At 39.9% G+C, this 23,957-nt stretch overlaps 1 protein-coding gene across 1 annotated transcript in view; it reads left to right on the top strand.

Moving 5' to 3' along the window:
- Positions 1-23,957, top strand: part of flip (flippy) — a 118,816-nt gene that overhangs the window by 51,627 nt on the left and 43,232 nt on the right. The window contains exon 4 of the mRNA XM_067150685.2: positions 19,460-19,687. Within this exon, the coding sequence (XP_067006786.1) occupies positions 19,460-19,687 (228 nt within the window). The remainder of the gene's footprint in view (positions 1-19,459; positions 19,688-23,957) is intronic.

Genomic DNA, 23,957 nt, shown 5'->3' with positions numbered 1-23,957 from the left:
TGTGACGCAGTTTGTGCACTCATTTATTTTCGTGAAATGCCAGAAATATGACGAAAGGTCATTTGTTTTTTTAACGCTTGGATAAAATTAGGAATTTTTCGAAGTACCGTGTGAAGTATTGTGAAATAATCAAGTGATGGTTATGAAACGATATAATGTATGAAGTAGATTGTCATATCCGTGCGTTTATTTTTCTGTATTTGTGGTGTCAAGTTAAGATCTTTAACCTGATGTGAATTTTTTCTGTTTGAAATAATGACGAAAGTTGTATAAGTAACCGGGCGAGTTGGCCGTGCGCGTAGAGGCGCGCGGCTGTGAGCTTGCATCCGGGAGATAGTAGGTTCGAATCCCACTATCGGCAGCCCTGAAGATGGTTTTCCGTGGTTTCCCATTTTCACACCAGGCAAATGCTGGGGTTGTACCTTAATTAAGGCCACGGCCGCTTCCTTCCAACTCCTAGGCCTTTCCTATCCCATCGTCGCCATAAGACCTATCTGTGTCGGTGCGACGTAAAGCCCCTAGCAAAAAAGTTGTATAAGTAATCCGTGGTTACTCATTTTCAGTCGAATGAAGGCACGATGACGTGTGGAGCAATGTAAAATTTTTATTAAGGAAAGTTACGAGGCGAGATCGATAAATATATGTTACGAAGGGATTGCTGTTTCTATGTCCGTTTTAAACTGTGCATAACTGACGATGAAAATAACAGTAAATTTTGTCAGTCATTTTTGTGAAGTCCAGTTCAGAAATACGAGGTCACGTTATGCGGAGATGTTCAGTTATCAGAGTATTTGTGTGTGTACAACGTTGTGGATCCTAAGAGTTATATTCCATTTTAATGTCGTCGAGATTTTTGTCGTCTTTAAGCGAGTGGTCAAGTCTTGCTAAATGTGAATTGAAGTAGGATTTTTGTGAATCAGGTGCTTGGTAGCCTGTAAATGATGCCGGGAGATTCTGTGTGAATCCGAGGGATTTATTTGTCTAATGTTTCGAGATGGAAATTGAAGATTAGGTTCGTGATATGAATATTGAGTGACATCTTAAAGTAAACCTCTGAGTATAATCTGTATGGGCCAGGAATCGTATTTGTAATTTTATCAGCGAGATCGTATTTATCATTCTTTAAAGACCAGTTAAAACGTGAATAGAACATATGGTTCTTGTCTGGTGAAGTCAGGAGGGGTGGCTCGCTCCGCTGGACAGCTGATCAGGTAGACCGCTGCTTGGAAGATAACAGTAATTTGCAGTTTTTTATAGTCAACGTGTTGAAAATCAGATTGTATTCTTTAGAATGAAGCTCGTAATTTTGAAAGAAATTAATTGAAATTCTTATCATTGAGTAATGTGTATGTTATTAGATCACATTCGTTAATAGTAACTTGTTTAACCGAGATTTGAACGTATATTTGAAGCGAAGGAAATGAGACAATAATGAGCGGACTTAACCATTTCCAGGGATGTCCAAAATGGAGTGTTGGTTGCAGTTATTGATGTTTATTTTTGAGGGATGCATAAAGCCTTATATTTAAATGTCATGTTGGAATGTGACATAGTGTTGGCTTATTTTATGTTGAGTTTACTTGTGCAGATTTGAGTACTTAATAATTAGGGTTATCCAAGCAAGGGTTGATAATTGTTAGTGTTAAACTAAACTTGTGGTGTGACATCATGAAATAAATAATACTGGAAATAAATGTACTTTTTCCAGCCTCCACGATGCGAGTGACGATGAACGATATATTCAAACTACGTCAGTAAATTTAAGTAGGGACTTGTTAAAGAAACCATTCGTCCGCGGAGATTGAATTTGTTGTTAATTAGGATTTATAAAATCATTTCAATTTATTCAGTTATTAAACACAGTGGAAACCGTACTTGAGAAATAACAAACCAAGTGATTAACTTAAAATGTATTCTGAAAATCTTAGTTTATTTTGCTCGGAAAATTCATTTGTTAACGTAACGATTAAGGGGACATGTCCGAATGTAAAGGATTTTACTGCCACAAAGGTTATGAGCATTGTTGTTGTTGTATTATTTGACTTTGATTAATTGAGCATTAAATGTGCTGGGGTTAGTAATGTGGAAACCTTGGTCATCAACTACTGTAACTTAATTGTGTTTAGCCTTCAGCTTAGAAAGTTGGATGGCCATGGGGTCATCAACCTCAGTGACTTAGATTAAGGCCATATGTCATTATAGCATCATTTTCCTTGCGGTCATCATCCACAATTACTTTAACGCAAATTGCAAAGTTGTATGTCGGTCCATGACATAGTCGCAGGTCACATCGATTCAATTAAGGGTCCATGCCGTACAACCACTGTGTGGCATATACCGATTTGACTGCCTTAATTATACCAAGAATACAGAGTTCGTGTTACGAGGGCTAGATCATCACGAATCATTATGATGGTACATGTAGTCTCACAAGGAAGCCGAATTTAAGTATTTACATACTATCTTTTTTCACTCTTAATTCGTGACAGTGGTTTCTAGTAAGGGTGACCATCAGACAGTTGAGTTAAAACTTCTAAAACAGTGCATCTCTCCTCTGCGTTAGTCCTGGTACGTTTTTAAATAGAGCTGCATTACTTTTGTTAACATTAATTTTGATTCTCCACCTTCGAAGCCACGGTTCGAGAGTGGAGGTGGCACATTGGATGTAATTTAGTACTTTTTTTGCTAGGGGCTTTACGTCGCACCGACACAGATAGGTCTTATGGCGACGAAGGGATAGGAAAGGCCTAGGAGTTGGAAGTAAGCGGCCGTGGCCTTAATTAAGGTACATCCCCAGCATTTGCCTGGTGTGAAAATGGGAAACCACGGAAAACCATTTTCAGGGCTGCCGATAGTGGGATTCGAACCTACTATCTCCCGGATGCAAGCTCACAGCCACGCGCCTCTACGCGCAAGGCCAACTCGCCCGGTATTTAGTACTTTAGGTGGTTGCCAAGAGACAGAGGAAATTGCCGTATTATCGGCATACATGTAGAACTTCGCGTGCCTCGACTTAGGTATGTCGGTCATGTACAAGTTAAAAAATATCGGGGAGAGAACTCCACCCTAGGAAACACCCGCCAAGATAGAGTAGGGTCTCGACAGGTTTTTGTTCACTTGAACCTGAAATTTCCTATCTGAAAAGTAGCTTTTGAATAGCTGAATCATGTAAGGAGGGATACCTAAAGTGTTGAGTTTAAATATAAGATAGTCATGCCATACCTTGTCGAACGCACGCAATATGTCTGCTAGGAAACAGACTCCCTTGTGTCTTCTATCATTGTAGTTTTTGGTGATTTCCTCAGGTAAGCCTCATGAGTTGGCTGACCGTCGAGTGCTTACTTCGGAAGCCGAACTGTTCTTCATTAATTAAACTGTTGTCTTCAATTATAGTGTTTAACCTTGTGAGTGGCTCCATGGCTAAATGGTTAGCCTCCTGCCCTTTGGTCACGGGGGTCCCGGGTTCGATTCCCGGCTGGGTCGTGAATTTTAAGCTCAATTGGTTAATTTCGCTGGCACGGAGTCTGGGTGTCTGTGTCGTCTTCATCATCATCATCATCATCATCACGATGCGCAGGTCGCCTACGGGAGTCAAATCAAAAGACCTGCATTTGGCGAGCAGAACTTGTCCTCGGATACTCCCGGCACTAAAAGCCATACGCCATTTCATTTTTACCTGGTGAGTAGAAGTGATTCGAATAATTGAGAAAGAATGGATAGAAGAGAGATTGGCCGGTAATTTTGTGAGAACGAGGCATCCGAGAGGGGTTTGGGGATCATGATGACCTTAGCTGTTTTCCAGGAAGTGAGAAAATTGCCATATCGAAATATGGCGTTGAAGAGCTTAGTGATGCATGTGAGACTTTTTTGGTAGGTTCTTCAGAAGGGATGCAGAGATGTTATCCAGACCTGGGGTTTTTCTGTTTTTAAGTTTGAGAATGCCCGAAAACATTTCTAGAGGTGAGATGAATTTGAAGTTAGGGGGAAGATTAGTGTCATCTAGTTCTTCGACCTCATCCTCAACTTGATCGATGAAGTCATCGTCTGAAGGGTCCTCATTGGGTATGCAGGTGTTTTCTAATGTGTCTGCGAGTGCGTTTGCTTTATCCAGGTCTGTATAGGCCAATCCTCGAAGTCCATGTAGAGAGGAATGCCAGTCGCTTTTCATAGTGAATTTCCTAACCATCCTGTGAAGAGAATTATCGGCCACGTTCAACTCAGCTAATCTGGATTTCCAGGTATTTATCCTGTGGTGTTTAATGAGTATAAGGAGGTTTCTCCTTTGCTATTCCATCTGGCTTAAATTTGCGGGTCTCGACTAATTTGCCAGAGTTTCCTGGTCTTATTTTTTTTTTTTTTTGGTCCAGAATTTCTTTGGGCAGTGTGTCCTTTCTGGACTGTACCACTGCCGGTCCCACGGAGGATGATTCAGCGGCCGAAATAATGATGTCGGTTATTTCAGTCACTAGGGCATCTATTTCTTCAGGACCTTTCACATTGGGATTGCCATTTATATGACTGGTTATATACTCTCTGAAGTTTAGCCAATTAATTTTACGATGGAAGATTGGGATGTGTAGGGGGGTGATAATGAGGGAAAAGGAAAGGGTCATCATGAGTACGGGAAGGTGATCTGAATCGAGGGCGTGTATGTTGTTGAGTTGGATGTGGTGTCTGATTCTGTGTGAAACGGCAATGTTCAGTGTGTCGGGTCTCACATTAGGATTGTGGGAGTAATACATAGGTTTGTCTGGACCATGAGTGAGTAGGAGGTTTCTATCACAGTATATAGAATGGACATTACCTCTACGACTGGTGGTTCTACTATTCCACCGAGGTCGTTTTGGCGTTGAAGTCTCCTGCCAGAATACGCGTACATTGGGTGCCAACCTAATTGACTTTATCCAAGTCAGCTGAATCCAATGTGGCTGAAGGGGAAACATAACAAGCCGAGAGATTGAGAGGTCCTGTCTGAGTGTCGACTTTGACTGTAGTTGCTTTAAGCGAGGTGGGATCGGGCGGAGTGGGGATCTTTTGGTGGAAGAGGGTTTGACGGATGAAGGCAGCAGTGCCTCCTTTATCTATGGTGGGACGATCATTGCGGTAGAATTTAAAGTTTGGGATATGGAAGGGGATATAAGGGTTAAGCCAGGTTTCTCCGATGAGAGCGATGTTTACATTACGTTGGTTTAGAATTTCGCAGAAATCTGCGTGCTGGCGTTTGACACGTTCGGCGTTCCAGTAAAGGACTCTCAATTCTCTGGGGAATGTTTTTCTGTTGGAACAATTAGGCATTATTGGACCAAAGAAATACAGCCTCCGTACTATTTGCTTTCTTGTCATTCATGGTGCGGGCGGCCACCATCCGTTGAAGGGTACTCTTAATTAAGCTAGGCTAATGATCTCCTTGAGAGTTGGCTCTGAGAATAGTTGTATGAGTTCTCAGAACTCAGAAGCAGAAGAGATATTGCGGAGAGATGGTACTTCTGTTTGTGGTAAGAGGGCCTCGCATGAACAGTAATGCCAAATAAAGAAATATTCTCGTGTTCGCCACAGGTAACCACCTATACAGATGTTTTAAATTGGTAGAAAATCTTCCGATTGCACAAGAATACTATCTTGTCTGCTCGGTCCATTTTTCTACCTATCCGATCACACGACAAGACACAGAGAAGAGACAGGCAGTCTCAGAAGTTATATAATTACGGAAAAGCGAAATAATATCTGCTGCGACCTTTCGACTAAAAGTAGAAATACTAGTAAGGTCAGGCTACAATGGCCAGTCCCTATGTCTCGACACTGAGGAGCAAATATTCACAACAGACTGACAATTCAATCAAAACATAATACGCACAGCCAAGCTCGAAAGTTCATTCTTCTGAAGATGCGCTAGACGCTTTCTTTCTTCTTTTAAAATGTGACTTTTGGTCCATCGACCCTGCCAGCTTATAATATACTGTACAGCATTTCCATGTATGATACTGGCTCATCTTTGTACACACAACGGTAACAAGATACATGCTGTTAAAGTGAGTATTCACCGGGTGAGTTGGCCGTGCGGTTAGCGGCGCGCAGCTGTGAACCTGCATTCAGGAGATAGTGAGTTCGAACCCCACTGTTGGCAGCCTTGAAGATTGTTTTCCGTGGTTTCCCATTTTCACACCAGGCAAATGCTGGGGCTGTATCTTAATTAAGGGCACGGCCCGTTCCTTTCCACTCCAAAGCAAACTCTAAAAATAAAATGAGTTGGCCTAATCAAGCGGTTGTAAGGAAGCACTGACACAAACTATGTCTATATCAGTTTGTGTTGCATTGGATCTAATTTTTATGTCTGAACCTTGTAGAAACTGTGCGATGATTGAGTAAATCCTGCGGGTAAAAGACCTTAGTAGACAAATTTGTTGGTAATGGCGTTTCTAACTGAATGAGTTCTGCATATAATCTGTCGTGTGCTGCACCATATTTCTGCATTCTAAAATGCTGTGATTTAAATCTGCGACACATAGGCCTAAACACAGAGGCGAGTCCAAACACTTATTCTATAGAGATGACTGCGGTAGCAGTCGTGTCTAAGTCTCATATGGATGATAGTTGTTGTCGGATGTCGTCGGCTGAACTCGATATTAGTAAATCATGGTTTCTTGGATACTGTAGGTTTCATAACGGCGTAGTGTCGTCCTTTATGGAGGTCCTTAGTGGTCCATTCGATCGTGAGTTTTAAGGCGGATAGTACGAAGAAAATCCGAGCGTTGGTTCGAATCTCCGCGTCAGTAGCAACTATCGCCTATATCTCGAGTAAATCTGACATAATTTAAAAAACTCCAAATACATTTAGTTAGTTGTACCGTTCGTTATACTTCGTTTTGCAAGAAGACCGACTTTTTCGTTCTGTCATATTCCTGTGTGTCATTTAATCCATAAAAGATATACCGTATGATGGTCCCTTGCCGTTGTGTGTTTCTCACAAATTGTAATATGCCATGGATGTAACGGTGGGTGCGATCTTTTTCATTCTGGGCGGGCTAGAAGCAGTAGTACGCTACGGCGATCTGTCACAATAAGAATTTTCTTGAACTGGTGGGTGAAACGATACCAAATTGCTTAGTAGACACTTGACCCTCACTCAAGAAACAATTGTGCTGCTTATTTATTTTAAAAAATGTATCTATGACTCAAGCTGACCTGGCATACTGGGGACTTTGTTAGATAAGCAAGCACATTATCGCAAATTATCCACTGAGGAAATGCTTGCCAACCGAGGTCACGTGGACCTCAGTTCCACTTGGAATATTTTCCGAGCGTTTGTTTCGAATCTCCGCGTCAGTAGCAACTATCGCCTATATCTCGAGTAAATCTGACATAATTTAAAAAACTCCAAATACATTTAAACTTCTTACTTCAGTAGCTATGTTAAACAATGTCTATAACGTGAAAACGAACCTGTATTTTTCCTCTATATATAATTTAGTGCTATTTCACCTGTGATTGCCCTTCGTATATATCATTAATAAAAACAAGAATATGACATGCACCTTTACTTCAAATATATCTGTGCAATATTAAATTATTTATTAGCCTGTACATAGCACCACTTCCTTTTGATCTGTTGCACTTCTTTCTGGTGCTGGCAGGTTGGCCTCCAAGTATGCTCGAAGTCCAAAGCTCCATAAGGCCCCAGCCTCATAGCAATACAGTCCACTAGAATTCTTCTTTTTCTGCCGATTTTCCCACATGCGTGGGTTCGCGGGTGCGAACTGTGTCATACATGTGGATTTGGCCCTGCTTACAGCCGGATGCCCTTCCTGACGCCAACCATATATGGAAGGATGTAATCACTATTGCGTGTTTCCGTGGTGGTTGGTAGGGTAGTGTGTTGTCTGAATATGAAGAGGAAAGTGTTGGAACAAACACAAATCTCCAGTCCCGATCCAGAAGAATTAATCAAACACGATTAAAATCCCCGACCCGGCCGGGAATCGAACCCGGGACCCTCTGAACCGAAGGCCTCAACGCTGACCATTCAGCCAATGAGTCGGACAATACAGTCCACTAGAATAATCTAACTAACATTAATTCAGTGTTTATTCACAATCATTTTGAAGATTTGTTTAGTACCACTTGGTGATCACTTACTGTTTCTATGCCAAAAAACACAAAATGGAGTAATATCTTTTTCCTTGTAAACTTTGGTATCATTCAACCCCCTTCTTGGGGCACTTGTGCCAATTTGCTTTAAAATTATTCTCCGAAGGACGTGATAACTTGAGCGAAATTTTAGACACAATAAATAACCTTAGACATTTTTGGAATTCATCTTCGAATTAAATTATAACTGTTTTAACGTAGGAAGTAGAACAGTGTTTTAAGATTATTATGCAAAGACGGAAATTTCTCCTATAACAAATGTCATTCATAACCTAACTAGAAACTAGATGATGATAGAAAAGTGTTTGATAAAATTATATTACATAAGATACTTTATAGTGGAAACTGATTACTTTATATATTATGTCTACTGTATATAAAGAGAAGATTTATTCGAGTAGTTGATCCTGATAATATTTAATTAAATATTATTAAAGTGCGGACCGCGACCATGCCTATTATCTACGCACTTTTTATCGATAGATTTGTGTACGGGTTTGAGGAGTAAGGAGGGAGCAATTCCGGTTCCGTAAGTACTGCCAACTAAATGGAAATGAAATCTGAATCGATAGATAATATGATCGATCGATATGAATTTTGCTAAACCTTTGTTGTCTTAAGCCAACAACTGTGTCACACACACATTCTATAACATCATATAACATTTCTCGATGCGAATCTTATTCTTAGAGTGAATTCTATAGTTTGGCTTTGCTGTGTAAATAACAACAGTACTAGTACGTAAAGTGTACGCCAGATGTCGCACAGCGATGCATAAGCGATTCATAGATTGTGTTTCAAAGGTTGCCAGTACGAACCTCGAAGATTGCGGAGGTCGACCAATTCAGCACTAGGGTGTAAATCTATCCAGAAAAGGTGCGCAGATAATATAAGGTTTTCAATGTGGCCCTCGAACAGTTACAAATTGGAAACCCCTGTTCTAGAGGATCTCATGTCATCATCCTCTAGTGGAATAGCTTGCCTTGGATTTCCATGTTTTCATGAAAACTCCCGGCCAAGAGAGTTAAACCAAATAATGCAATGTAGGCAAATGATACAGAAATAAAACAGGTCGCAAGTGCTCCAGAACTCATAGTTACAGTAACAAAACAAAATGAAGTTATGAAGAGAATAAGATACATACTTGGTATGGTATGACCAAAACTCATGCTACCGACAAACAACCATGCGGCACAGCGATCGGCTATACTGGCCTTAAGAGAATGGGAAGGGGTAGGCAGCTATTAGAAATTTGGGTTCTCTGGTAGGAAAAGTGGAAGATCGGTGCATTGCAGCAATCTGACCCGCACCACACAAGTTGAGAGTTAAAGCAATGCCTATCAATTTACAAGTAATTATGTTTGGGGAAGGGAAGTTGACCATGCAGTAAAATCTGAAACTGAATATCCTGATGAAGGTATAGTTTAAGCAACTGCACTTTTTCTTTTAATAAATGGATAAAATCGAAAGTTAGCACTGGCATACATTCCTAGTAAAAGAAAGAACTAAAAAATAATCATGGTATACCTAATAAAGACACAGAGATTGAGATCACAGTTGATGATGGATGAGAGAAATATCAATTAGCCATGAATCTGTAAGTTACTCATATCAAATGTATAGATTACACCAATTACGAAGGCAAATTGAACGTTAGGCTCATAGATAATTACCCAGCATACTTAACGTCTGTAGTAACTATCGAGAAAGAAAAAAGTTCTGTTAGCAGAATAGAACATCCAGGTACTTCAACAGTTTGGCATAATCTCACTTCTTCCTTCAGTGATGACATCGGACAGGAAAGCAACATTGTCAATAATGGGAATTCGCGATCAAAATAGGTTGAATTGTTGTATCCTTTAGAAAATTTAGGGGGCTTCTTCAAAGATGTTCAAGAGATTAAGTGGGAAGGTAATTATACAATAAGTTCCACGTGAAGCCCATACGCTGGAGATGCGTTACACAGACTGAAAAACATCGGACGCTCGTCGATGCTTCTCTTCCAGCAGAGGGAAAGTAACCTTTATACATATGGAAATGTGTATTCCTATCATTAAGTACGAGCCAAATATGAATCTGGGTACAGAGAATAATTAATTATACAAAGATCCGAAGAGTCTTATTACCGTTTTCGAACTACAAATAAGCGAGATTTGTGACATTAGTCGTACAAATAGTTTTGTGATCGGTGTGACCAATTACTATTAACCTTTATTGATCTTTGTAGCCTTCCAGACAAACAGAATATGAAATCAGGAGCTCGGTTCATCTTAGTTTAACCATGACCATCTTCAGAACCTACGCATTTCTGAAGAATGCTCGAGATGAGATATTTCCAGAAAAATATTGGGATCTTGATCCACCAGGAAAATTATTAAAAGCTTACGATGCGTTTATAGATTTCAAGAGAATAACTCAATTAAACTCAGACGTAGCCATCAGTCTTCGTCAGTATATTAAATCGTATCCAATTTATGTAAACACCAAGCGTAGGAATGTTGTAACTGCAGCAAAAACTAACATGAAGTTGTGTGATACATTTAAAGCTCCCATGCCTGACAATACGCTGATGTAACCCGCACGGCTCTACTTCTGACGTTTTGGCAGATTTTGGCTCTGTCTGGTGGTTATGTGTTGAAGCACAGACATCCAACCAAGACCGACTCCAATCCTGAGACCTTAATGCTATCAAATACATTAGAGGCAAGACGCGACACTTCCGGATTTGGCCTTGTTAAAATGGGAGACAAGTCGCAAGTGGCGCTGCTAGTGGCTTGACCTGAACATTCGCGCTAAATTCAAATATCAATGGAAATGTATATATGGAAATTGATAAGAAAAAAAGTGTTACTAAGATATTAACTTCAAAGTTGCTAAAGCAATTCTGGATAAATGAATGAAAAATTATTTAACAGGTTATTATTTAAAGACTGAAATTAGACATATAATCAAGATGTGAAATGGGCTGCTGTGAAAGGGCTTGATCTTTCATTTATGCATTACTTTTTTAGCTTTAGAATTCCTGCCTGAACGTTCACGGCTAGATTTTTCTTTTTTCTCATTTAAAAGCATTGTATCTTCATATTAAAACACTTGTCAACAAAAATATCGGCACATTCCTTACACACATGATTCAATGCATTTATATTTAAGTGCTGGACAATTTTCCTTTTAACTTGAAGCCTACTAACAGAAACAAAATCTATAAATTTAGCCTCAAAAACATTCAAACGTTCCCTGTAAGCAATACTTGCCATAATGCCATCACATTAGGGTAAAGCAAATTTGCATCATCATATTGTTTCAACAAAATACCGGTATGTACATTTCTTAAATCGCCCATATTTTCTTCATTGTTTGACAACGCATTACGGCATTCCAAATGGGGTAACTTGGAACACAATCAGCCACACTCATATGCATATGTATTTTCCTGAATTAAATCAAACCCACAGATCACACCTACAACAAATCGGTATTGAAGGTTAACTGCTGCACTATACAATAAAATATGCGTATTATATTTTAAGCCAGTTAAAATATGGGTCGAGCAGTTCAGAAGATTATGAAGTACTATAAAAATATCTTTGTCACTGGAAGAATATATATGCAAACACAATATTACTTACATTTTCTTGTCACGAGGCAAACGGAAGAAAGACCGCGCATTCTTCTCTACTTCATAGTTACTGCGGCCAAACACAGCACATACCTTTCCCCTCATGTTGAGAGGAGATATCAAGGAATGACACACGCTATTATTTAATTTATGTCAACTCACTGAAAACGCATAAATAACACCAAAAACTTCACACACAAATACACGTGCTGTTATGACAGAATCAGTAGTTCTCAGGTCAATCCGATAGAGAGTCCCTCGATATCTCGCTGAGTGATTGTCTCTACCAAGACCGACTCCAATCCTCAGACCTTAATGCTACTCTCGATCGTTCAAAGATGGCGAATCGAGTAGCCGAAATTGTTGGAAATGTGGGTTTGTTTTGGTTTGTTGTTATCGTATGTAGTCGGTGTAATTTTATTAAATTTGACGATAAATGTTAGTTTCTTTGTAGAATATAAGTGTGCGAGTGTATTTATATGAGTCGGTGGGTACATAGCATCTGTAATTATACGCAGTAATGTGAGAATGTGCTTGTTTTGATCGCATTTTTACTCATTAAAAACATGAGTGCAGTAGGAGGACCAGTTTTTAGTCTAACTATGGCAATGCCTCTCATACAACTATTCTTAAGTTTCGTACGAAATAGAACATTAGAAGAGAAATCGATTAGGAATATACATCGTGATTATTTTGAAGTCCATGGCAGAACCGTAGCGTGCATACATCATTTTGAGAATAGGTCTGAGGTTAGGAAATCTAGTTCTCTACTTCCAACGTGTTCCTCGAAAAATATTAACTTAGATAGAATATAATTGATATTGTGTTATTCCGTCAGTGTCTATGTGCTTCAAAGTGTCTAGTGATTTAGATGCAAGTGTATTTTACAATAATCTGTGCTTTGCCTGCGGAAATGTTTGGCTGGATCTTGGAGTATAACAAAACTTATAAGTGTGACAGATGGAGCAATCTGTATACTGTTACACAAAAGAAATAGTGATTTAGAGGGATTAGTTGGGTTTGTAACGTAGGGTTTTACACTATCAACACCTTCCGATTCATGCTGTGGCTATCAGTTATCAAGCAGACTGTGCCGAACTGAAGCTCGTGCATGTGGTTAAATATCAATGTTTAGTCAATAGAGTTTTTCCACTCATGTTATTTAATGGGTAAAAACCTATTAGGCTATATCTTTAGTGTCTGAACGTTTCATTACTAAGGTTACTATCATTGCGTGAAGTGCTGTTATGCCATATGTCAACATTATATTAACATCATGTTAACATAATCATTTCGGGTGTACTTGATCTGAGTGACACCGAGCTCGAAAGCTGCAGTCGCTTAAGTGCGCCAGTGTCCAGTATTCGGGAGATAGTAGATTCGAACCCCACTGTCGGCAGCCCTGAAAATGGTTTTCCATGGTTTCCCATTTTCACACCAAGCAAATGCTGGGGCTGTACCTTAATTAAGGCCACGGCCGCTTCCTTCCCACTCCTAGACCTTTCCTGTCCCATCGTCGCCATAAGACCTATCTGTGTCGGTGCGACGTAAAGCAATTAGCAAAAAACTAGCAATGATCTGAGTGACTCAGACGGTTAAGGAGCTGGCCTTGTGATCCCACGTTGCTGGATTCGATCCTGACTCAGTCCTGTGGTATTTGATGGTGCTCAAATACGTCAGCCTCGTGTCGGTAGATTTACTGGCACGTAAAGGAACTATTGCAGGACTAAATTTCGGCATTTCGACGTTTCCGAAACCCGTAAAAAATGTAGTTAGTAGGACGTAAAACGAATAACATTATGATTTCGGGTGTAATTCCCATTCATTGGGTGGTGAATTTAAGAAATTATCTACCACTTCAAAACTCAGGCAACAAGTTATGTTTGTGTTTCACAATTCTCATGAGAGCGAATAGATCGAGGAATTTTGCACCTTAATTTATTTTGAAACATTCAAAATGATGTTAGAAATATCATTTTAACAGTTTTATCACGTGTTTTCATCTATCCAGCGAAGTGAAATCTAAGAGAAAACGTTATTTGACGAATTGAAATGTCTAAATAATCAGCTTGTTGGTCTCTTTTCTAGTAGAATATATGTGATTCTAGTTGATTATATGTGATGCGTACTTGTTGGCGAAGCGATTTCATACGTGTAAAAGTGATTTTCCTTACGATGTTACATTTATCATATTAAATTACGGCCGTTTATATAAAATGCACGTGATATTTTCGTGTTAGCCAATACCAGCAATTCGGCTACTTCGGCCGCCATGTTTTTCTTATATTACGGTCTGAGGATTGGAGTCGGTCTTGTCTCTACTGTATTTGATGCTACTCTCGATCGTTCAAAGATGGCGAATCGAGTAGCTGGAATTGTTGGAAATGTGGGTTTGTTTTGGTTTGTTGTTATCGTATGTAGTCGGTGTAATTTTATGAAAGTTGACGATAAATAAAAGTTAATTTGTAGAATATAAGTGTGTGAGTGTATTTATATGATTCAGTGGACACATAGGATCTGTAATTGTACGCAGTAATGTGAAAATATGCTTGTTTTGATCGTGTTTTTACCCATTAAAACGTGAGTGCACTAGGTGGACCAGGTTTCAGTATAACTGTGGCAACGCCTCTCATTCAACTATTCTTAAGTTTCCTACGGAATAGAACGTTAAGAGAGAAATGGATTAGGAATATACGTCGTGATTATTTTGAAGTCCATGACAAAACTGTAGCGTGCATACATCATTTTGAGGATAAGTTTGAGGTTAGAGAAACTATTTCTCTACTTCCAAACTATTCATGTTTCTCGAATTATATTAATTTAGATAGAAAGTAGGCCTAATTGATATTGTGATATCCGTCAGTGCTTATGTGCTTCAAAGTGTCGAGTGATTTAGATGCAAGTGTATTTTACAATAATCTGTGCTTTGCCTGCGGAAATGTTTGGCTGGATCTTGGAGTACCGTATAACAAAACTTATAAGTGTGACAGATGGAGCAATCTGTATACTGTTACACAGAAGAAATAGTGACTTAGAGGGATTAGTTGGGTTTGTAATGTAGGGTTTTACACTACCAATACCTTCCGATTCATGCTGTGGTTATCTGTTATCAAGCAGACTGCGTCGAACTGTAACTCGTCCATGTGGTTAAAAATCGATGTTTAGTCAATAGAGCTTTTCCACTCATGTTATTTAATGGGTAAAAACCTATTTTATCTTTAGTGTCTGAACGTTTCATTACTAAGGTTACTATCATTGTGTTAAGTGTTGTTATGCCATATGTCAACATTATGTTAACATTACCAGGGCCGTTTATTTGGTCAACATAATAATTTCGGGTGTACTCAGGCTGAGTGACTCAGACGTTTAAGGCGCTGGCTTTCTGACCCCAAGTTGGCAGATTCGATCCTGGCTCAGTCCAGTGGTATTTGAAGGTGCTCAAATACGTCAGCCTCGTGACGGTAGATTTACTGGCACGTAAAAGAACTACTACAGGACTAAATTCCGGAACTTCGACGTCACCGAAAACCGTAAAAATGTAGTTAGTGGGACGTAAAGCCAATAACATTATTATTTCGGGTGTACTGCCCATTCATTGGGTGGTGAATTTAAGAATATGTCCACCACTTCAAAACTAAGGCAACGTATTGTGTTTCGCGGTTCTCATAAGAATGAATAAATCGAGGAATTTCGCACCTTAATTTTTCAAACATTCAAAATTATGTAAGAAATATCATTTTGACAGTTTTATCATGTATTTTCATATATCCAGCGTCCGACTCGTTGGCTGAATGGTCAGTGTACTGGCCTCCGACTCAGAGAGTCCCGGGTTCGATTCCGGGCAGGGTCGGGAATTTTAACCATCATTGGTTAATTTCTCTGGCACGGGGGCTGGGTGTATGTGCTGTCTTCATCATCATTTCATCCTCATCACGACGCGCGGGTCGCCTATGAGCGTTAAATCAAAAGACCTGCACCTGGCGAGCCGAACATGTCCTCGGACACTCCCGGCACTAAAAGCCATACGCCATTTCATTTCATACATCCAGAGAAGTGAAATCTAAGAGAAAACGTTTTTTCACGAATTGAAAATTTTAAATAATTAGCTACTTGACCTCTTTTCTAGTAGAATATATGTGATTCTAGTTGATTATATGTGGTGCGTACTTGTTGGCGAAGCGTTTTCGTACGTGTAAAAGTGATTTTCCCTATGGTGTTACATTTATCATGTTAAATTACTGCCGTTTATATAACATGTACGTGATATTTTCGTGTTAGCCAATACCAGCGATCCGGCTACTTCGGCCGCCATGTTTCTTTAATATTACGGCCTGAGGATTGGAGTCGGTTTTGATCCAACCAATCCCAATCTGCCATTCATATCGATTTATATCGGCAGAGCACGATCTCGAAACCCAGTTGCCAACTCTAATATTTACATTCGCCACGTGGTTAACCTATCTCGCTCAGTGTGTATGGTGTTCGGTACGCTTCGCGATCTTTTGCATTTTCCTTCAGCATTTAGTGTGTTTTTCGTATTGTTGGAGGGTTCTACTGGCTCTGAGATCGGTGGAGTGTTCCCTATGTAGGCCGTAACCTCCTTCCTGTGTCAGCCGTTGGTGGTGAGTGATGTTTTATTTCCTCATTCTTTTTTATTCTTAATAATATATTCTCTTATTAGAGTCAGATGTTGTTATTAAGTGTAGTTTTTGTGAATTTGTTTTCAATCCATATTCATTAGTCTTTCTGAGTAGGATATTACATGTTACAAGGGCTGTTTACCGCGGTCGTATTACATCAGCTGTTCTTGCGGGCGTAGCGCGCTGGCAACAGAGGAAAGGCGATGCTCATTTGTTTTGAGAAACTTCTATTTGGAAGTAAGGCCGTGCGGAGTATAAGGACATAAGTATCTAACCTTTGATTCTCACTATCGGCTGGTTAAAGATAAAGTTTGAACGATATAAAGAAATCCAAAAACTGCAGACTATTATTGATTTGATTACTTCGTGTTGTTTGTTGAGTTCGTTAGAACAGTGGCGGCCGGTCAGTACGTGCTACCGGGCTCCAGCACGTAGCTTGGAACTGTAAGGAATATTATTTATGTACAGTACAATTATCCTGGTGCCTTTTCGTTGTTTTGAGTACGATATGAATTTGTGTTTTGTGCAAATCAGGACGAGATCTGTGGAACACCTAGCGCCGTTCTCCCGGGGAACAAGGCTCGTGCTCATGTGAAGTGAGCCCTTGCCTGTAGCCTGAAGGAAGCAATACGCAGGCGCAGCCAAGCTTGCAACACTCCCCCTAGCCGGCGGAGTATACCGTAAACCGGTATCAACTTTCACTGATCCCGTTTATAGTTACTTCCTCTCCCGCAAGGGGGTAGAATTACTCGATGTCTCCTGCTACCCGGAGCGCAGCGAGGGATCCAGTCGGCCGTGCTTATGTTGAACGTGGTAAGCGAATCTGCCACTAGAGAGTAGCATCGTCTGGGTTCGAAAGTAAAGCGTAAGTTGAGGCAATCTATCTCACACATGCTTATTAAAATATCCATCTTCCTTTTTGTGTCAAAAATAAGGAATTCGTAGGTGAGTCAAAGAATCTGTGACTGACCCTAAATGTTATCCCGCATTACAATGTAATTTACTCTGGTGAAATGAAATAGCGTATGGCTTTTAGTGCCGGAAGTATCCGAGGACATGTTCGACTCGCCAGATGCAGATCTTTTGATTTGACGCCCGTAGGCGACCTGCGAGTCGTGATGAGGATGAAATGATGATGACGACAACACGTACACCCAATGATGGTTAAAATTCCAGACCCTGCCAGGAATCGAACCCGGGATCCCTGTGACCAAAGGCCAGCGCGCTAACCATTTAGCCATGGAGCCGGACATTTACTCTGGTAATAGGGGAGGTCTCAATGAATCAGTTGGCAGCTCTTTCAGTTGCTTTGTGCGGTTTTTAATCTCGCAGTTATATTACTGGTGCGTGTTTTTTCTGTCATTGTGTTAGTGCTAAAGTTTATACGAAGATTTATCAAATTATTTATTAACTGCAGTGTATATAAAGTGAAATTAAATTAGTGTTCTTAGTGGGGATCTATATTCCCACGATTCTATTTGCACTGATGTAAGTTGCGCCATTAGGTTAGTAAAAACAATATTTTTCGAATGAATTATTTATCTCGTAGACAGTTGTCGAAGAATTCATCTGCTTCCAAATTAATGTTGTTTTTGTTTGTTCTGAGTTATAAATTGTGAGAAAAGTAGTAGTAGTAGTAGTAGTAGTAGTAGTAGTAGTAGTAGTACCAAGTTTGAAGTATGCGTTGTTCATCATGGCAATATGCAGATTTAAAACAGCGTATTTAGCTTGTTTTTTGTAGCACGTAGGACGATTTTTTCACGAGCCGCCACTGCGTTAGAAGACACGATTCATTCTAAGTACGGATTTTTATTCTTATAAATAGAACGCGTCAGAGACAATCAAATCCTCGAGAGTAGCGCCAACATACGGAAAAGATATAATACTCGTAGAAAAGATCATTGATCTGAATTATGACAAATTCTTATTGCCGGAAAATTAAATTAGAGAATTTCAAGATAAACTCGACTGAAAATACATTTGAGAGCATGAGCAGCATCTGACGGAAGGTTTCATGATAGAGTTTCAGAGGAACACGACTGAGAGATTCTAGTATAGTGTGAGGTACCGTGAAAGGAAAGCGATTTCTCAAGCAAGTTTTGGCGTGATTTTGGTTTTCAGCCGCATATGAAATTCCTTTGGATGTTGCGTGTGCTTTAATACACACCTCTTAATTCGTACAACACATCACACTACCAACTACCACAGAAACTTGCAACAGTGAATGCATCCCTCCACATATGGCTGGCATCTGGAAGAACATCCGGCTGTGAAAATGAGCCATGCTCACATGCGTGATACAACTCACTACCTGAGTGAGAGAAGAAGAAGAATCTTGTGCTAGTAGTTTTAACGTCACACTAACACGGGTATCAGACGAGATCCAAGGCCCAAGAAGGAAAGTAAGTTGCTTGCTTGCGTAATAAATACGAACACTTCCTTTTTTTCTAGATCTTTGTTTGAAAATACCACAATTCTACAGCTTTAACAAAAGCTTGAGTTATTTTCCATTGCATTCTACGCCAGGAATTTCAGGTATAGAAACAGACATTGAAAGTTGTAAGGAGGCTACTATTTAACATAACTGTTCTTTTGATAAACTTACAAATCTCCTATATACATACTATGAGTGGAAACATTGTAAGTTGTACAAATTCGTAGAAGATGGAACTTGTTTACAAAACGAGAGAACTGTGGGAGTTTAAACCAGTGTTTCCAGAGGTGTGAAGTTGAAATGAGAATTTAAACCGGAATGGGTGGTTGAAAATTGAGATTTAATGTTTGATTTGCTGCGACTTGTAGGTGATTGAGGGCTAAGGATCTGTTGTAGGGATGAATATTGAGCAATGATATAGTTATGAAACGGATGAGATCTTCAACTGAGGGTGGTAAGAAAAGCGAAGGGTTGGGCGAAGTGGGCGGCTAAAATTCCCTGGCCGGTCGGGAATCAAACCCAGGGCTCTATTAACCGAAGGCCGCCGCGCCGATCATTCATTCACAAAGCCAGACATCCTTTTTCCCTATATCTTCTATGTTTGATCCTGTTATTTTTCAGACATGGCGTAGTGGACGTGTTGAACCATGCCGGGACTTCCCCACTGATGCAGGCTGCCGTCAAGGGAGACTCTCAGATGGTGGGACTGCTGCTGAGCGCAGGAGCAGATGTGAACATCGGCGCTTGGGGCACAGGACGTACAGCCCTCATGTTGGCGTGTTACAATGGACACGTGGATATCGCCCAGCAACTGCGAGAGAAGGGAGCACTCTGGGAGGTGAAAGACAGGTAGGTTCACAGATGATTCACTCACTGACATACAGCGAGAGCATCTGAACTAAGAACCAGCCGGGCCGTGTTTTTTCATATCGGCGACACGACAACCGTCTGCCGAGTTCAATGCATGGGAGGTGCACGCGCCTCTGTACTGGCCTTGCATGCCTTGCGAAAGATGCGTTCGTGATTGTGTGCTAAATCACGAAGTTTATTATAGTTCAGCGCATGTCTACTGCTGTACAACGCGTGTTAATTTATCATTCATATATATTAAATCAGTCAGCCTATCAAGCCCAAATACAATTTCAAGAAAGATTCACAGGTATAAAAGCCCCAGGCAGTGCAAACAACCCAGGTTCTTTATAAGAATTATAAGGGTATTAAAAACTGTTAAATTTGCTAACAGGGTCGCGCAGCTGTGAGCTTGCATTCGGGAGATAGTGGGTTCGAACCCCACTGTCGGCAGCCCTGAAGATGGTTTTCCGTGGTTTCCCATTTTCACACCAGTCAAATGCTTGTGCTGTACCTTAATGAAGGCCACGGCCGCTACCTTCCCAATCACTCACCCTTCCGTCGCCGTAAACCTTCGATGTGTTAGTGAGACGTTAAACAAATAGGAAAAAATGTGTTAACATGTGTGGACAGTGAAAGCAGGTTGTTTCAGCATTTCCTTCCATAATATTGGAAGCAATAACAACATATTTTCAGATGTTAAGATAGTATAATTCATAATACTGTTGTATGATTGCATCACCACTGCATGACTGGCATTATGCGGACACTCATACAAGTAAATTATATTGATTCAGATTGAGTACCGGTACACTACAAAATCTTACTTTAAAATGCAGAAAAATAACAATATGATAAAGGTGAATAGTTTTACGCTTCAGATTACAATATAAAATACAATTTTAGAGGTTTCATAGAAAATAGATTCAAGAAATATGTTAGTTTTACAATTATGTCTCTATGATTGTTCAATTGAACCGACTTTCACTTGTTTATTTTCAGTTTCTGTTTATTTTCATTTGTAAAAGTCCGGCTCCATGGCTTAATGATTAGCGTGCTGGCCTTTTGTCACAGGGTTCCCGGGTTCGATTCCCGGCAGGGTCGGGAATTTTAACTGTTACCAGGATTTCGTGGATTACAGAGGTGAAAGAAGGTGGGGGCATGAATGGGTCGCTATAGGACAGTCAAAAATTAATTTAAAACTTCAATATTAGAGTTATATTTCCTTCTCCTTTTTTTTTTTCTTTTCAGATGTTAAATTTTAACCAAACAATTCGTTAAGCGACAAAACAAGATTTCAGGGTACAGAACTAACTCGTTAGCTTAGGTACAAAGTTAAAAAATCAACAAATTGCCAATTAACAATCTGAGCTTAGAGCTCCCACATTTACAATTTTACTTGAGCACTACTGCTCCATTCACACAATAGTCAAGAAGACGGATCTCCCAATTTCTTTTACACCAAGATAGGAGCCTCCTTGCTCTTCAAGTTTGTCTAGTAGACTACTCTCTAAGCCTTATAACATAGCCTTTCAAAGGCACCATTTTACATTGCTCTATAAAATTTACATTTTCAACAAAATTAATGCCCAGGCCTATCAAAGGCACAACCTACATTTTACAATTCAAACAGCATTTACATATCTTAGATGCTCAACAGTCTAACATCTTAACATTAAAGGAATGAAAATGTTTAATAGGGGTATCGAGTACCCATCCTACCGGGCCTTTGTGAAAAACATCAGGTTAAGTTAATGGCCCAAAACTCAAAATGGTGAGGAGGCGGACACTTGTGCCCCCCTTGAAATCGAAAAGAAAGTTTAAAACCCCATTTGGACTTATAGCTCGAAGTTATAGAGGCTAATCCTATACTACTGAGGTGACTAGATGGAGAAAATATTTAAGTTGTAGAGATTACAAACGGTTACGAAATCATAGTCACCTCAGAATTAAGTTTATAGGGAACGCGTGAGCGTATCTCACTCTCTATTTCCTGTTTACGTTTAAATCCCTTTGGTTAGTTTGAAATTTACATAAGAAGTTTGAAATTTAGAAGTTTTGATATTTACATTTTTGAAAATTTAAGTTACATTATTAAAGATTGGAAATCTTCCCCTCGAGCTAGCTTTCAAAGACTATCACTTAGTTAAACCAGGACTGCCATTACCTTGAGCTGATGGAATTCTCGACAATGGATGAGGCACCCCCGCCTCCCTTTACAATCACAAACACTAGACGGGAGAGAAGAATAAGACCACCTGGCTCGAAAAGTGTGCCAGCTTATATGCCCGAGAGGAAGGCTCCAGAAAACTCTGAGCTAAAGCCCTGCACACACCTAATTTTCATTGGGTAATTAGATACAAGACAATGCTTATTGGCTGAAAATTAATATACGAAATTTTCTATTGGTCAAGATTTGAGTTGGCGGGCAGAGATATAAGTATTGTAAACACACCAAAAACAAAGAATAATCAATACAGTTTAGGAAACCTAGGAATACAAAATCACTTAATCATTTAAGTAGTCAATCTTCACATCAAAGGGCACAACATAAATTTATAGTAGAGACATCTGTAGGGAAATGTCCAAACTTCTAATATTAGTTGTTGCCCGTTTGAGTTGTAGATGGCATTCTTTAAGGCGCTTCATTTGAATGAGCGGGGCGAATGTATCTCCCGGTACATTAACCATAATTGGTTAATTTCGCTGGCACAGGGGGTGGATATATGTGTCGTCTTCATCATCATTTCATCCTCATCACGACACGCAGGTCGCCTACGGGAGTCAAATCAAAAGACCTGCCTCTGGCGAGCCGAACTTGTCCTCGTACACTCCCGGCACTAAAAGGCATACACCATTTCATTTTTTTCATTTGTAAACATTCCATTGGGGGGGGGGGGCTTCTAACCCCCAGTAACTACACCTTGGCTACGCCCCTGCTGTCGACACACGCCAGCAACTGTCGCACTCACTGATAGGATTAACACCGCGCTGCTGGTTCTTAGTCCAAATGTTCTCATTGTAGTTTTCAAGCTAAAAACTTTCGATTCAAACGATATTCTATTAATATGATGGTACAGACAAAGAAAATATGTAACTGTTACGGGAAAATGTTCCGCCCACTACAACACAAAGCAAGGCTTTCCTTTGATCTAGACCCTTACCATGTATTGCACAACATTGCATCGGATGTATACGTCATATTTACAGGTAATAATAAATGATATAATATTAATTACGTGTTCTTACATTAAATAAAGTCGTATTAATAAACATACAGCAGAAGTATCGTGACATAACCTGACATGTTCTGTTACACAAGACAGATCATACAACAAACAAATAATAAATGATACAACCACGATTTATACCAAATAAAGTCCGTACTGACATCCTGTCATACATAACTATGTAGATAATAATAATAATTGTACCGGGCGGTACACCTCCACACCGCTAATTTAAAATGTGCGCCTGTTGAAACTCCTCTGCTGGAGGAAGTCTGAACTTTATGGACAGTATTAATTTTCAAGTTTCTCAGAAGATGTCTCTACCTGGAAATTTTGGAGTTTTTGAACTGTGTCATTTTCGACGTATTTTTGTTTTGCTTGTAGTAAGAAGTGTGAACTTTCTCTTCTAGAGGACACTACTGAAGATCAACAATAGTGCACCCTAGTGCGGAGTGAAAGAACTATTTTTTTGGAGAAGTTCTTATTTCAAAAGTTTGTTTCTTGTTAAATTTCTTTCTGTTATTGTTTAAGTTGGCTGTATACCCCTCTTTTTCCCCTTGTTTTAGATTTATCCAATCCCGAATTTCTTTTAGTAATTTCCGACCAATCCGATGTATCTTCCCCCAACTTGGATATGTTTCTGTACCCTAGCCAATAAAGTGATTGTGGGCGGGTGTTCTCTTCCCTAAAACGCCTAGAACCTTCCGCGAGAGTATTTAAACTGCTGATTTTTGGGTCTCCGGGCCACTTCTGTTCCATCTTTCATTGTGTAAAGTACATAGCAGGGGGCGGGAAGCGCCTCTTTCTTCTCCAGCTGTTCAACACCAGGTAATGGCCTCTTAATAACTTCTTTTCTTGCTAGGTTGGCAGTTTAACTCTCGGAGCGGGTTCGAAGCGTTTCCACCATGTAACCTTTTCCTAAAACGTAACCAATCTTTTCATCTATTCTCTTTTAAAGCTGCATATTGGGATAGAGAGTGCTAACCCTCTCGAGCTCCCACTCACATTGTTTTGAGGTGAACTTATTTTCTCAACCTATT

This window comes from Anabrus simplex, chromosome 7, assembly GCF_040414725.1.
Source record: "Anabrus simplex isolate iqAnaSimp1 chromosome 7, ASM4041472v1, whole genome shotgun sequence".
NCBI lineage: Eukaryota > Metazoa > Arthropoda > Insecta > Orthoptera > Tettigoniidae > Anabrus > Anabrus simplex.
The sequence above is the reverse complement of the archived record's forward strand: the minus strand, read 5'-3'. Positions and strand labels throughout refer to the sequence as shown.